Genomic DNA, 15,904 nt, shown 5'->3' with positions numbered 1-15,904 from the left:
TAAATTGTCCTTTAACGTCAGGGGGATTAACAGGACAAATACATAGTGTTACAGGGATAGGGCCTGGGTGGGATTGTTGGTGTAGGCTCAATGGGCTGAATGGCCTCCTGCACTGTAGGGATTCTATGATCTGACAGTTTTGTACTGTATGCCATGGTGGGACAGGCCTGATGTCCAATCCAATTGCCATATTGGAGAGGCGCCCAACATCTCTGACTACGAAGGGAAGAAGATGGATCTCCAGGAACATTCTGGGGCTGGAAGACGGACCCCCTCCCCTCCGGGTCACCGAATCTGAATGATCCATCCATCCATCCTCCACCCCCCCCCAACTGCCACCGCCACTGAATCCACCGGCAGCAGCATAGGAAAATTCTGACCACTGACCCTAATCCTGGGGTGTAAGTGACAGATTGAGAGTGAAGGAGGTTTTTTCAATTCAGACCAAAGTGGAAGAGTGTCAGTGGGCGTCACGGTGGCACAGTGGTTAGCACTGCTGCCTCACAGCGCCAGGGACCCAGGGTTCGATTCCTGGCTTGGGTCACTGTCTGTGTGGAGTTTGCACATTCTCCCCGTGCCTACGTGGGTTTCCTCCGAGTGCTCCAGTTACCTCCTACAGTCCAAAGATGTGCGGGTTAGATTGACTGGTCGTGCTAAATTGCCCCTTTCTGTCCCAGGATGAGTAGGTTAGAGGGATTAGTGGGGTAAATGTGTAGGAGAGGGGGCCTGGGGTAGGATTATTGTTGGTGCAGACTTGCTGGGCCGAATGGCCTCCTTCTGTACTGTAGGATTCTGTGTCAGTCGAGCTGCTTTTATAACTTTCAGGAGCAGATTCTAAAACAGGACGGCAGGAACAGCTGGACCAGGCGGATGGTGCCTGACAGGAAATGATGTAACCAAACAAAAAAAAATCAAAACGAGAAAGTAAAAGGATAATTATTAATGGTAACTTTTTAAAAGGTGTCGCCTTGTCCATTTTTTCTCTCACGCCTCCCTAAAAAGGGACAAATCTCACAGGGCGGAGCTCAGTGGATACCTTCCAGTCCCTCGCCTGAAGGGATACTTCATCCCTGAGTGTTTTTTAAAAAGTTTTAAAGTTTAGTGTCACAAGTAAGGCTTACATTAACACTGCAATGAAGTTGCTGTGAAAATCCCCTACACGCCACACTCCGGCGCCTGCTCGGGTTACCCTGAGGAAGAATTTAGCACGGCCAATGCACCTAACCAGCACGTCTTTCGGACTGTAGGAAGAAACTGGAGCACCCGGAGGAAACCCACACAGACCCGGGGAGAACATGCAAATTCTGCACAGATAGTGACCCAAGCCGGAAATCGGACTCGGGCCCCTGGTGCTGCAAGGTAGCAGTGCTAACCACTGTGCCATCCTATTATGATGTGGAGATGCCGGCACTGGACCAGGGTGAACACAGTAAGAAGTCTCACAACACCAGGTTAAAGTCCAACAGATTTATTTGGTAGCAAATGTCACAAGCTAGTGTTGTGAGACTTCTTACCATCCTATTATAGCAGGGGACCAGTGGCTTGGTCAGAAAGATAAATTTTAAGGGGTACCATGAAGAGGGATGAGAGGTGGAGAGTTTAAGAAGGGGCACCCAGGGCTGAGGGCACAGGCGGCTGAGAGTAAAGCCGCCAGTGAGATAGCAAAGACATTGGAATTGGTGTCCATTGTACCATCCTGAGTTGTGATTGCTTATTTGGCCATCTTACCAAATGCGCTCCAGCACAAGCACTCCCATGGTGGGTTAGGGTGCTAAAATCAGCAGTGGGGAACCCTAGTTGACTTTCCCCTCCTCTCCAGCTCAGGGTATCACCATCCAGGACTGGGACCTGCTGATCCGGCACAGTAAAGAGGTCTAACCTGGAGATATCCGGTTCTGTGTCACCAAGCACCACACTGGCTGCTGAAGCAATGGAGCTAACAGGACTTCAAATTCTGGTCAAACATTAACACATTTCGTTGTCCTTAACGACAAGGAAAGCATCATGTTTGTTTAAATCTTCTGCTGCAAAGCATGACATAGAATCCCTACAGGGCAGAAGGAGGCCATTTCGCCCATCGAGTCTGCACCAACAACAAGCTCACCCAGCCCCTATCCCCAGAACCCCATCTATTTACCCTGCTAATCCCCCCAATCTATGCATTTCAGGACACTAAGGGGCAATTTAGCATGGCCAACCTACTGCAAGGTTCCAATTTTATCTGAACTGACTTATGAAAAGAATCACAGAATCCCTACAGTGCAGGAGACCATTCGGCCCATTGAGTCTGCACCGACCACAATCCCACCCAGGCCCTATCCCCTTAACCCCATGCATTTACCCTAGTTAATCCCCCTGACACTAAGGGGAAGTTCAGCATGGCCAATCCACCTATCCCACATGTCTTTCGGTCTGTGGGAGGAAACCAGAACACCTGGAGGAAACTCATGCAGACATGGGGAGAACATGCAAACTTCACCAGACAGTGACCCGTGCCAGGAATTGAACCAGGGTCCTGGGCACTGTGAGGCAGCAGTGCTAACCATTGTGTCACCATGCTGCCCAGAAAGATATTGATTCATACTTAATTTCTTAAACTAAATTGGAGATGTCGGTGTAAGTTTTTCACTCGGAGGGTGGTGAGTGAGTGGAATCGGCTGCCGTCGTTGGTGGTAGAGGCGAACTCGCTGGGGTCTTTTAAGAGACTTCTGGATGAGTACATGGGATTTACTGGGATTGAGAGTTATAGATAGGCCTGGTAGATATGGATATGATCGACGCAACTTGTGGGCCGAAGGGCCTGTTTGTGCTGTAGTGTTCTATGTTCTATGCCACATTAGCGAAACCAAGCAATACATTTTTAATTGCAATTCGCTTTTATATGAAACAAATTAAAGTAAAATAAAATGTATTAGTCATAAATAAGGCTTACATTAACACTGCAACGAAGTTACTGTGAAGTTCCCGTAGTCACCACACTCAGGCACTGTTCGGGTCAATGCATCTAACCAGCACATCTTTCAGAATGTGGGAGGAAACCGGAGCACCTGGCAGACATGGGGAGAATGTGCAGACACCACACAGACAGTGACCCAAGCCAGCAATTGAACCCGGGTCCCCGGTGCTGTGAGGCAGCAGTGCTAACCACTGTGCCACCACGCCGCCCCTTCTTAAACAAGGTATGCTTCTGAAATAAAGATGTTACTTTTCACCTGTTGGTGAGTGCTGCTTTTTAAGGTTAATCATTTTGACCTCTGTACAAAAGCCTTTAGGGTTAAGGTTTGAGAGAAAGTCACATTTCAGAAATAGATAACTGGCATGAATTTTCCTTCAGAGTCCTTGATTAATGACTCCATCATTGAATACACTTATGGTTGAGATAGACAGATTTATTGGTCTCTCGGGGAATTACGGGATGTGTGGAGCCAAGGGGAAAATTAAGTTGAAGCCTAAGATCAGCTGTGATTGTACTGAGTGCCGAAGCAGGTTCAATGGAGCATGTGGTCAACTCCTGTCCCATTTCTTCCATTCTAACTTCTCCCTGCCCCTTGGCACGGATTCTGCAGCTGTTAACTGCCCTCTGGTGCTTCGTCTAAGTAGATGTTCTTCACGTACGTGAAGGTGAGGTGTAGAGTGTGCCAGGCTATTCAACAAAGGGAGCTTCACAATTAAGCCAATCTTACTCAGGCCAGAATGGGAATCTTGGAATGACATCAGGACCAGGAACACTGGCCGATTTCCAAACCTCGCCTTCTCAGAATTCCTACACTACAGAAAGAAGCCATTTGGCCACTGAGCCTGCCCAATCCCTACTCCTGTAACCCCATGTATTTACCCTGCTAATCCCCCTGACACTAAGGGGCAATTTAACACAGACAATCCACCTAACTCTTTGAACTGTGGGAGTAAACTGGAGCATCTGGAGGAAATCCACGCAGACACTGGGAGAACGTGCAAACTCCACACAGACAGTCGTCAGAATTGAACCCAGGTCCCTGATGCTGTGCTAACCACTGTCTTTCTCGCTACCGAGCCCAGGAGCACTGAAGCCAATTGTAGCATTCTGACTGCTTTGCTAACATGGTGGCACAGTGGTTAGCACAGCTGCCTCACAGCACCAGGGACCCGGGTTCAATTCCTGGCTTGGGTCACTGTGTGTGTGTGGAATCCGCATGTCCTCTCCACATCTGCGTGGGTTTCCTCCGGATGCTCCGATTTCCTCCCACAGTCTGAAAGACATTGGCCATGCTAAATTCTCCCTCAGAGCAGGCGCCAGAGTGTGGCGACTAGGGGATTTTCACAGTAACTTCATTACAGTGTGAATGTAAGCCGACTTGTGACACTAATCAATATACTTTAAAAGAGAAACACAGCGACAGAGGCCCTGACAATCGAACATATGCTGTGAATTACAGAGGGCTGCAAGCTGAAGGGTAACGCAACTGCGATGGGAGCCAGGACAGAGCTGTGTTATTTTGAGGGCAGGGAAGACATGCAAACACCACTCGCTTAACACAGATATACTTCCCCACAAATTACAGCATTGCGTCGTGCATTTAAAAATAACAAATGGAAAAGAGCTTTCAAAGCAACAATCAGTTCTATTCTGAAGCAATTCTCACTGAACAACTGCAAAGGAATATCTTACTGTGCTTTGAATGAAAATCTTGTATTTTATCAAGGGGAGGGGGTTTGTGATTTTAAATGAATGGCTAATCTCAAAAATCAGTGAATACAATACATTACCCTTTTCAAAATAAATATTTATAACAATATGCAAATCAGTGGTTACTTTCCCCCTTACAATGAAAGACTGGGCAATCTGTGGGCCATTGAATTTAAACTACAAAGCCTTCAATAAAAGCCACTTAGATTTTCCCACAATGGACTCAAAAGGAACTTCAAGAGGTGGGGGGGGTTGGAGGAAAAGATTTGAAAAGCAGCACATTCATGAATTTGAAAAATAAGTAGGGCTCTGAATAGATACAATACACAGTCAGATCTGCACAGATCACCTACACAAAATCACTGCCCCAAACCACTAACAAAACTGATCACATCGTATTTCCTGGCTCATGGATATAGGTAGAAAAAAAAGGCTTCAATTCAAATCTTGCAATTTCCCTGACTCATAACAGTTCCAAATATTTTAACTAAAATACAAACACCCAGGGACTGCAAACACCCTGTCAAAATTTTTTTGCTTTGGAATACAACCTGAAGAATTGGTGCCTCTTGCAAGTAACAAGTGCAGACTGATACACTTTTTTTTAAAACCCAGCGTTGCATTTCTTTCCACACTGGATTCTGGAAGTTACATTTTTTTAAAAAAAGATACGATGTTGCGATGTCCTGTGTGGGAGGAAGTACTTCTTCTCTGGTACCAACTTAATAAACTAACTCAAAGGAAGTTTATACTCAGTTTCTGCCAGCCTTAAAGCAATTTTCGAACAGATACAGGGCAATGAAAGGCGCCGAGGTTGTTTGTAGTTCTGTTGATTTAGTTTTGCCATTGAAGGCAGCGAAATCAATTCTATCTGAGTCCATCTAATGACTAATTAGCCGCAATCGTGCTAATGTTAACCCTCTGGGCATTTTAATCAAATTAATGAATGGACCGATTTCTGATACATTTATCAGCTGAGATGGGTCAATTTCCACTCCAAATCTTTAAAGTTAGCATTGCTTTGCTGGAACTCTAATGCAAACTGAAGGTGATGGCAAAGCAGTATTGAGGGATTTTCTGGTGCAAATTATACAAACAAATTTCTGGTGAATATATTTCCAATATATACAAACAATTTTCTGGTGCAATATATACAAACATTGAAGAACAATCCGTTTATATTAAAATGGTTTGTTTTGTAACTTAAAAGAAAATGTCACTGCAGCTGGGACTTTGGACACATGGTTTTTTTTACTTTTCAGAAAAGTTTCTGAAGTTGTTTTTGGGAAGTTGCCACTGGCTTCCCCATCCCCCAACAAAACAAGTTTTTTTTAAAAAGTCGGGGTCTTTGTAAAGAGACCCTCACTGAGCAAAAAGAAAGCACTTAAGAATGTGAGGGGTCGCGTACAGATTCAAACTCTGAAAGCAGATTTTTCTACACCAACGCATCGCCAAGTTTAAGAAGTCAAAAAGCACTGTTGGGATTAGATTTTATTAACCCGCCACAATCGCAAAGCAAAAAAAACCTTAAAACTTATTTTCTCCCCCCCCCCCCCAACAACTCCCCTCTACTAGAGATCAACTTCTCCCTAGAAAGAGAGTCTACAACTTCTGCAAAACTTTCCTCTGAATTTTCCCTTGGATAGCTGAGTCTTGCTGCTGAAATGTTAACCAGCCTTCATTTTCTTTCCAAAAATCTTTTCAAATGCGGTTCAAGTTACTTCTTTCGTGGCAAGAAATCAAATCTCGGAGCTGTCTGAAAGATTTGTTTCGCTGGATCTGAAATCTGGACCCATTCTGAGATCAGCCCACGCAAGAGGCAAACTTTAGACACACACAAAAAAAGTCTTGAGATTTAGCAACTTCTCTTTGTGCAGTGGAAGGTCTTTGCTTTACCTGCTGGGAGGCACAGGACAATGATCAGGATTCGAAGGACTGGATGCCCTAATGGGTCGTCCCTTCTCCCCATTCCCATCCATCCAGCCCGGACTGGGATCCCGCAGAACTCCAACTCTCCAACTCTGCTCCTCCTGAGTGAGAGAGAGGCAGAAAAATAAAGAAATCAGAAGCGCACACACACGCCAGCAAGAGAAAGAGAGAGAGAGAGACCCGCCGAGTGTTCCACAAGCCCATCAATCAACCGTGTCCAGGGACAATCCTCCTTCCTTCCCACTGAGCGAATGGGACTGCAGCAGCGACACTGACTCCGCCTAAAGTCGGCAGACAGCCAGCAGGCAGAGAAACCAGAGAGAAAAACAGAGAGAAATCAGCACAGAGAAACACAGAGAGAGAAAAATCAACACAGAGAAACACCGAGACAGAGAAACACAGAGAGAGAAATAAGCACAGAGAAACACTGAGACAGAGAAACACAGAGAGAGAAATCAGCACAGAGAAACACCGAGACAGAGAAACACAGAGAGAGAAAAATCAACACAGAGAAACACCAAGACAGAGAAACACAGAGAGAAATCAGCACAGAGAAACACTGAGACAGAGAAACAGAGAGAGAGACACAGAGAAACACCGAGATAGAGAAACAGAGAGAAAAAGCAGCGCAGGGAGAGACAGAGAGAGATAGAATTACAGAGAGAAACACAGAGAAAAAGGAGAAATCAGCAGAGACAGGGAGAGAACTCAGAGAGAAACACAGAAAAAGAGAGAAATCAGCAGAGAGAATCGTAGAGAGATAGAGACACACACACACACACAGAAATCAGCAGAGAAACAGAAAAACCAGCAGAGACAGAGAGAGAAATTGAGAGTGAAATTAGCAGAGTGAGACAAAGAGAGAAATAGAGAGCAAAATTAGCACAGTGAGACAGAGAGAATTACAGAGAGATAGAGAAACACAGAAAAAAAGAGAGAATTCAAGAGAGAAACACAAAGAGAAAAACAGAGAGAAACCAGCAGACAGAATCAATGAGAGAGAGAGAGACACACACACAGAAATCAGCAGACAGACAGAGAGAGAAATAGAGGGAAATTAGCAGAGAGAGTGAGACAGAGAGAAAGAGACAGGAAAAGAAACCAGCAGACAGAATCACAGAGAGACAGACACAAAGAGAGAGAGAGAAACAGAGAGTAATTAGCAGAGAGAGAATAGGAGAAAGGTAGAGAGAGACAGAGAGAGGAATTAGCAGAGATTACCACCTAGAAAGTAATGAAACAGAGAGAGGGAGAATCAGAGAGAGAAACAGAGATAGAGAAACAGAGACAGAGAGAGAGAAATCAGCAAAGAGGGAATCAGAGAGAAATAGAAAGAGTGAGAGAAATAGAGAGAGAATTAGAGAGCGAGAGGGAAATAGCCAGCAAGAGAGAGAAACGGTATGAGAAAAAGAGAATCAGAAACAGAAAATCAGAGAGACAGAAAGAAATCAGTCAGAAAGAGAGAATCAGAGAAAGAAAAAAAAGAGAGAATCAGAGAGAGAGGGAAGGAAGCAGTCAGGGATAAATAAACAACAGCTAAAAAGAGAGAATGAATCAGTAAGTGAGAGAAATCAGAGAGAAAAGGAATCAGTTAGAGAGAGAGAGACGTGGATATAATCAGTCAGATAAACAGGTAGCCAGAGGAAGACAAAGCACTGAAAATTGTCAGAGTTTCAGAATCAGAGAGGAACTGACAGAGATTTAAAAAAAGACAGATTATTTCCAGAGAATGTGAAAGAGAGGGAGAATTATCTCATGAAAGATAGAAATTTGAAACTACATCAGGGAAAAACAACTCTGAGATAGAAAGGCAGAAGGAAAAGGCTGGAGAGAGAAAGGGAGGGGACTGGGAGAGAGAAACAGAATGATAGACGGGCTGACAAAGAACGGAAGAGAAAGGTTTCCCCATTGTGATTCTGGTAACAGCGAGATCATTTGATTTAGAAGCAGTTGCACAGCACTACATTCAGAACTGGAAAATCAATTTAATTCCTTTAAACAGTATTTTCAAGTCATACTTCTTTCCTACTTTGGTCCTTTTGACTTTTTGAAGACTATAATTCATGGCTGCCAGTTCAGAGTGTGAATAGGAGTCACGGCACTTAACATCGCCTGAACTGGAGCCTGTTGGCTGTTAGGAAAATGAACGAACACTTGGGAATCCAAAAGCTCCCGGGGATCCTGGCTCCTGCAGCGATGGAGAACCTGCATTGGAGCTCTTATGTTACACTGCGTAAACCCAGCAATATGACGGGGTGTCTGCACTCATCCAGCATGGGACTGGTTTCAGGCAGGTTCGAGACAGAGAGAGAGACTGTTGGGTCAACACAGGGCCAGAAAGAGAATCTGCATCTCGCCAATTTGAGCTGACTCAGTACAACAACGCACCTACCCACAAAACCATCAGAGGCACCCATTCAAAGGGGAGGGCTGGGAGTTGGTAAGATTCACTTGAAACAAGTAGTGAGCTTGACTTTGGTTTCTAACCCCAAGTTATAGAGATCATTATCGTTTCCTCAATAGATTTTTGTCTAGAAATCTCTCATTCTCTTGACGGATGCTTTAAATACATTTAACGCTGTTTAAAACCAGATGAGAGAAAATTGGGAAATGTGAGCATAAATATGTTAATCCAACAAGGCAACAATCTGTGCCATTAGCAGCAAGAACAGAACCAGGTCCTTTTACAGCTTTAACTTTTAGCCAAGTGGTTGGAAGAGTCTCTCTTTTTTTGCTCTAAGTTTATTTTTGAAAGGAAAAGTGGAGTTTTAAAAACCTGGAATGTCATTAAAGTTTAATGTTTCTTTATTAGTGTCACAAGTAGGCTTACGTTAACACTGCAGTGAAGTTACTGTGAAAAATCCCCCAGTTGCCACAATCCAGCACCTGTTCGGGTACACTGAGGGAGAATTTAGCATGACCAATGCACCTAACCAGCATGTCTTTTGGACTGTGGGAGGAAATCGGAGCACCCGGAGGAAACCGACGCAGACACAGGGAGAATGTGCAGACTCCGCACAGACAGTGACCCAAGCCAGGAATTGAACCCAGGTCCCTGGCGCTGTGAGGCCGCAGTGCTAACCACTGTGCCATTACACTTGGCAGTTCATTTGGTCCAGAATCTTTTCTTCTGCTGTGTAGGCAGCGGTGCTGCCAGGACTTGGTTCTATTGCATGCCACTGGCCCAAAGCAACGTTGCTCCTATGCCCCAGCTGTGAGTCAGCTGATATTCTGCCACAAAAGCATCAATCAATGCAGAACGTGATCCTCTCTCTACCTGATGCCCAATCACTGGGTAGCGATCAGGGTGCCTGACTTTAATTTTGATTTGATTTATTATTGTCACATGTATTAGCATAGCATTAGAAAAGTATTCTTGTGCTGTTCATGTACTGTTCATAGAGAAGAAAAGGAGAATGTAGTGTTACAGTCATAGCTAGGGTGTAGAGAAAGATCAACGTAATGCAAGGTAAGTCCATTCAAAAGTCCGACAGCAGCAGGGAAAAAGCTGTTCTTGAGTTGGTTGGTGACTAGTGGAGTGCCCCAGGGGTCAGTGCTGGGGCCTCAGCTATTTACCATTTATGTAGATGATCTGGAGGAGGGAACCGAGTGTATGGTGTCGAAATTTGCTGATGACACCAAGATTGATGGAACGGCAAATTGCGCGGAGGGTGTGGAGAGTCTGCAGAAGGATCTAGATAGGCTGGGCGAATGGGCCAGGAAATGGCAAATGGAATTTAATGTTGGTAAGTGCGAGGTGGTCCACTTTGGTAGGAATAATGGTAGGAAGGACTATTACTTACGTGGTGAAAAACTGCAGCATGCGACGGTGCAGAGGGACCTCGGGGTCCTTGTGCATGAGTCGCAAAAACCCAGCCTGCAGGTGCAGCAGGTGGTCAGGAAGGCTAATGGGATGCTGGTCTTCACAGCAAGGGGGATTGAATATAAAAGTAGGGAGGTCTTACTGCGGCTGTATAGGGCATTGGTGAGGCCGCAGCTGGAGTACTGTGTGCAGTTTTGGTCACCGTACTTACGCAAGGATATTTTGGCCTTGGAGGGAGTGCAGAGGAGGTTTACTAGGCTGATACCGGAGTTGAGGGGGTTGAGCTATGAGGAGAGGCTGAATAAACTAGGCTTGTACTCGTTAGAGTTTAGAAGAATGAGGGGAGATCTCATTGAGACGTATAAGGTGATGAACGGGATGGATGGGATAGAGGTGGAGAGACTCTTCCCGCTCAGAAAGGACAGTAGGACTAGGGGGCACAGCCTCAAGATAAAGGGGGGGCGGTTTAGAACGGAGTTGAGGAGGAACTTCTTCACTCAAAGGGTGGTGAATCTCTGGAATTCTCTGCCCGTTGAAGTGGTGGAGGCTGCCTCGCTAAATATTTTTAAGACGCGGGTTGATGGGTTTTTGATAAGCGAGGGGATTAAGGGTTATGGGGAGAGGGTGGGGATGTGGAACTGAGCCACGACAGATCAGCCATGATCTTATTGAATGGCGGGGCAGGCTTGAAGGGCTAGATGGCCTACTCCTGCTCCTATTTCTTATGTTCTTATGTAACCTCAGACTTTTGTATTTTTCTCCTGATGGAAGAAGATGGAAGAGGGAATGTCCGGGGTGCGTGGGATTCTTGACTATGCTGGTTGCATAATAGCCCTTGTCCACATTATAATCCTTGTCCCAGGGATGCCCGAGCCAATCCTTGTGTCCCCACCTGCCACCCTGAGTGTAGGTAACTCCGATCAATGGGGTGTGGGCCTCACAGCATTTTTTTGCCACCCTGAAGAATTGCTGTGGCTCTGCAGTCACACATGGGCCAGACTGGATGAGGGCAACAGATTTTCTTCTCCAAAGTACATTAATGAAGCAGGTGACAATCGATCACCATCATTAGACTTTGCATCCCAGATTTTTACTGAATTCAAATTTCACCATCTGCCCCAGTGGGATTTGAACCCAGGTCCCCAGAACATTATCCTGGGTCTCTGGATTACTAATCCAGTGAGACTGCCATTGCACCATCTGAGTAATAAGGAAGAAAATGGAAGAGAGGAACAGGAAAAGGGAACAAAGTCACCAACTGAGAGTTATCATCACCAGAGTCTTAGCTAAATAGAAACACTTGCATTTATGAAGAGCCAAGAAAATTACAGTACAGGAACAGGCCCTTCGGCCCTCCAAGCCTGCACCGACCATGCTGCCCAACTGAACGAAAACCCCCTACCCTTCTGGAGACTGTATCCCTCTATTCCCATCCTATTCATGTATTTCTCAAGATGCCCCTTAAAAGTTACTATCATATCCGCTTCCACTACCTCTCTTAGCAACGGGTTCCAGACACCCATCACCCTCTGTGTAAAAAACCTGCCTTGTACATCTTCTTTAAACCTTGCCCTTCGCACATTAAACTTATGCCCCCTAGTAACTGACTCATCCACCCTGGTAAAGCTTCTGACTATCCACTCTGTCCACATCTCTCGTAATCTTGTAGACTTTAACAGGCACCATATTGCATATAAATCACATCTTTCATGACCTTAGCATCCCAAAGCACTTTACAGAAGACAGAGAACTTTAAAAATGCAGTCACTACTGTAATTTAGCAAGAGGTGCAAGCAATTTGCACACAGAAAGCCCCCACAAACAGCAATGTGGAAATGACCAGATAATCCGATTTAGTGATATTGTTGAGTGATAAATATTGCCCTGGACACTAGAGAAAACATTCCTGTTTCTCTTTGAGTAGTGGCTTGGGATCCTTTACACCAATTGAGGAGGCAGATGGGGACCTCAGTTAAATATCTTGACCAAAAGACGATACCTCCAACAGTGCAGCAACTCGTCTTTGTGCTGGAGCGTCTGTCTCCATTCTGTCTTCCAGTGGGATTTCAACCCACAACCTTCTGACTTGAGGTGAGAGTGCTAGTCACGGACGACATTGCGTCAGCCAGAGAAAGCATTCTTTCTGGATGTATCACACCTTGGTATGGCTCCTGCTCTGCCCAAAACAGTAAGAAACTACAAAGGGTTGTGAATGTAGCCCAGTTCATCACACATAACAGCCTCCCATCTATTGGCTCTGCCTACACTTCCTGCTGCCTCGGAAAAGCAGCGAGCATTATTAAGCACCCCACGCACCCCGGACATTCTCTCTTCCACCTTCTTCCGTCTGGAAAAAGATACAAAAGTCTGAGATCACATACCAACCGACTCAAGAACAGCTTCTTCCCTGCTGCTGTCAGACATCTAAATGGACCTACCTTGCACTAAGTTGAACTTTCTCAACACCCTAGCTATAACTGTAACACAACATTCTGCACTCTCTCCTTTCCTTCTCTATGAACAGTATTCTTTGCCTGTATAGCACGCAAGAAACAATACTTTTCACTCTTTACTAATACATGTGACAATAATAAATCAAATCAAAAAAAGAGTTAAAAGTGACGTAGCTGTGAGATGGCAGTTTAAATTAAATAAAGCAGCAGTCACCTAGCCCATTCTTATCCAATATAGGGCAGACACCTGGGCTGGGAGACAAAAGACTGGTACGGTATTTTGGTGACTGGCTTGGCTTACAAGAAGAACTGGTTTGAGGTTACAGGGCCAACATCATTGCAATCCTGGAATCTGTTAATAAAACAATTGTGAAAGTGTGGAGCACAAATAAAGGTGGCACAAGATCAAGGGGAGATCAAACGACTAGTGTTGGCATCAAACCAGACGCCCGTTTATACTTTGCCAATACAGGTATCAGAATTCTATGAGCTTGTTCTTTCAGCAAATTGGATTTGCTTTTGTTTGGCTGCGACATGGAGGTGGGTGGGCTACACTGTCCCTCCTACTTTTTCGTCTGTGCTAGATAGTCAATTTGATGTGGTGCTCTATCAATGTGCAGAGATCAGAACATGCTGAGATTTCACTGGCATAATACTACATTTCTGGCACTTACACACGACTTTCCACATTGTAAAACATTTAACACAATTTGATGTTCAGAATGACCTGAAGACATATTATTTAAATTTATTTATTAGTGTCACAAGCAAGCTTACATTAACACTGCAATGAAGTTACTGTGAAAATCCCCTAGTCACCATACTCCGGTGCTTGTTCAGGCACACTGACAGAGAACTTAGCAAGGCCAATGCACCTAGCCAGCACATCTTTCGGACTGTGGGAGGAAACTGGAGCACCCGGAGGAAACCCATGCTGACACAGAGAGAACATGCAAACTTCACACACACTGTCACCCAAAGCTGGAATTGAACCAGGCTCGCTGGCGCTGTGAGGCAGCAGTGCTAATCCTCAGAAAAGGCAAACTTGCATTGCTTCTCTTGATAATGCAAGTGAGACTTCCCTAAGTAAGGAGAGCCTTCCCTTAAGTGGCACCTATCACATCCTGAAAATGTCTTAAAACTTCGCAAAATACTTTTCCAGTGCAGTCACTAATGTAAGTAAACACAGAGGCCAATTTGCACGCAGCAAGATCACACAGAGGGTAAACTGAATGAAAGGCCGCAGAATGTATTTATACAGGTGCTGGTTGCAGGAGGAATCTTGACCAAGACATCACTTTTTTCCAACTATTTTAATGGAATCTTTTAATTTCATCTGGGTACAGGGATGCAGAGTCTAAATTCATTGTTTAATCCAAACTGCAACCTCCAGCAGTGCAATGCTCCCTCATTACTGCACTGCATTGTCAGCCTAATTTGTGTGTTCAAGTCTGCAGGACAATTGGTGTCCATCTATACTGCACCGTTCAGGGCCAAGGAGAAAATAAAGAAAGCCAATGTGGTCACTCTTTTAGTGAGGAAAGAAATGCTGGAGCTAGAATGAGTGGGAAGTAAAGGTCACAGTTTGTAGATTACCTCTAAGACCTTTCTCCTACGTTTTCATTTTACACCCTAGTAATCTCCTCCAGTTATACATCTCAGAACGCACTCACATTCTAACTTGCTCCTCGGTCCTCCCTCCCCTCCCCCCAGTATCTACTGGTTCTGTTTGACCTCTACTCTCTCACACCCTCCTTAGATGAAACCTCTATCTCATCAGTCCCTCCCTTCTGAAACACTAAGCCACATTAACACCGTGACCAAGTCACAATGCTGCCCATGCTCTCGCACAAAGTGAAAAATCAGTGCCAAAGTTTCAGTTCAATGACCTTTCACCAGAACTGCGAGCACAGTGGATGTACAGCTTTTAAGAAAGGAATGCAGATAAGAATGAACTGAAGAGAAGGCTTGAGGAGTGAAAGGTGGGCGAGATTAAATGATAAAGGAAATAATACAAGGCAAAAGGTGATGTGAAGTTTATGATCAAAATACAGCATAATTAAGGACCCTCCGCACCCCAACATTCTCTCTCCACTTTCTTCTATTGGGAAAATGATACAAAAGTCTGAAGTCATGTACTAACCGACTCAAGAACAGCTTCTTCCCTGCTGCTGTCAGACTTTTGAATGGACCTACCTTGCATTAAGTTGATCTTTCTCTACACCCTAGCTATGACTGTAACACTACATTCTGCAGTGTCTCCTTTCTTTCTCTGTGAACAGTATGCTTTGTTTGTATAGCACGCAAGAAACACTACTTTTCACTGTATACTAATACGTGTGACAATAATAAATCAAATCAAAATCAAATCACTACTGGGTGGTTGGGGTAAATAGCATTGACATATTTAAAGGGAAGCTTGATAAGTGCAGGAGGGAGGAGGGAATCGAAGTATATGTTGATAAGAGTTAGATGAAGTAACAGAGAGGGAAGAATTATATGCAGAACAGAAAAACAAGCATGGACTATAATAACTTCAATCAGCCCACTGAGGTTGGCCTATTAGAATATGAACTCCCTGATTAAGGATCCAATTGATAGGCTGATCAGTGAGTTTTAGCCTTGTATTTAACTGGGAGCAACCTGCTCCTGGGCCTGGCGAGACACGCCATCAATAGATCCAAGGCAGCGGGCGATCGATGGGGCCATCCATCCCGACTGCCTGCCCCTCTACCGTGGCTACGTTCGCGGCCAGGTGTCCCTGGAGAGGGAGCATGCGGTGTCCACAGGCGCAGTTGATGCCTTCCGCGCCCGCTGGGCACTGCAGGGACTGGGGTGTGTTATAGACCCTTAAAACATTAAATCAAAATGTGATTGTAAGTTTCCTTTGGACTTTGGTTTCTGTTTAGGCCGTCCTCCCTTCCTTTTTAGGGGGCTGCTCCTCTTAATTTGTCCCGAAGTTAATTTGAGTTTGTTAACTCGTCGGGCTGTCAAAAGAAATACTTAACTGGGAGCATCCATCCCTCTGACAGC

At 44.9% G+C, this 15,904-nt stretch overlaps 1 protein-coding gene across 2 annotated transcripts in view; it reads right to left on the bottom strand.

Moving 5' to 3' along the window:
- rgma (repulsive guidance molecule BMP co-receptor a) overlaps window positions 1-15,904 on the bottom strand; it is a 173,987-nt gene that overhangs the window by 18,000 nt on the left and 140,083 nt on the right. For both annotated transcript variants that reach the window (XM_080214244.1, XM_080214243.1), the window contains exon 2: window positions 6,563-6,696. In XM_080214244.1, the coding sequence (XP_080070370.1) occupies window positions 6,563-6,696 (134 nt within the window). The remainder of the gene's footprint in view (window positions 1-6,562; window positions 6,697-15,904) is intronic.

The sequence above is a fragment of the Carcharhinus amblyrhynchos genome, chromosome 28 (assembly GCF_965287045.1).
Source record: "Carcharhinus amblyrhynchos chromosome 28, sCarAmb.v2.hapA, whole genome shotgun sequence".
In the NCBI taxonomy this organism is placed as follows: domain Eukaryota; kingdom Metazoa; phylum Chordata; class Chondrichthyes; order Carcharhiniformes; family Carcharhinidae; genus Carcharhinus; species Carcharhinus amblyrhynchos.
The sequence above is the reverse complement of the archived record's forward strand: the minus strand, read 5'-3'. Positions and strand labels throughout refer to the sequence as shown.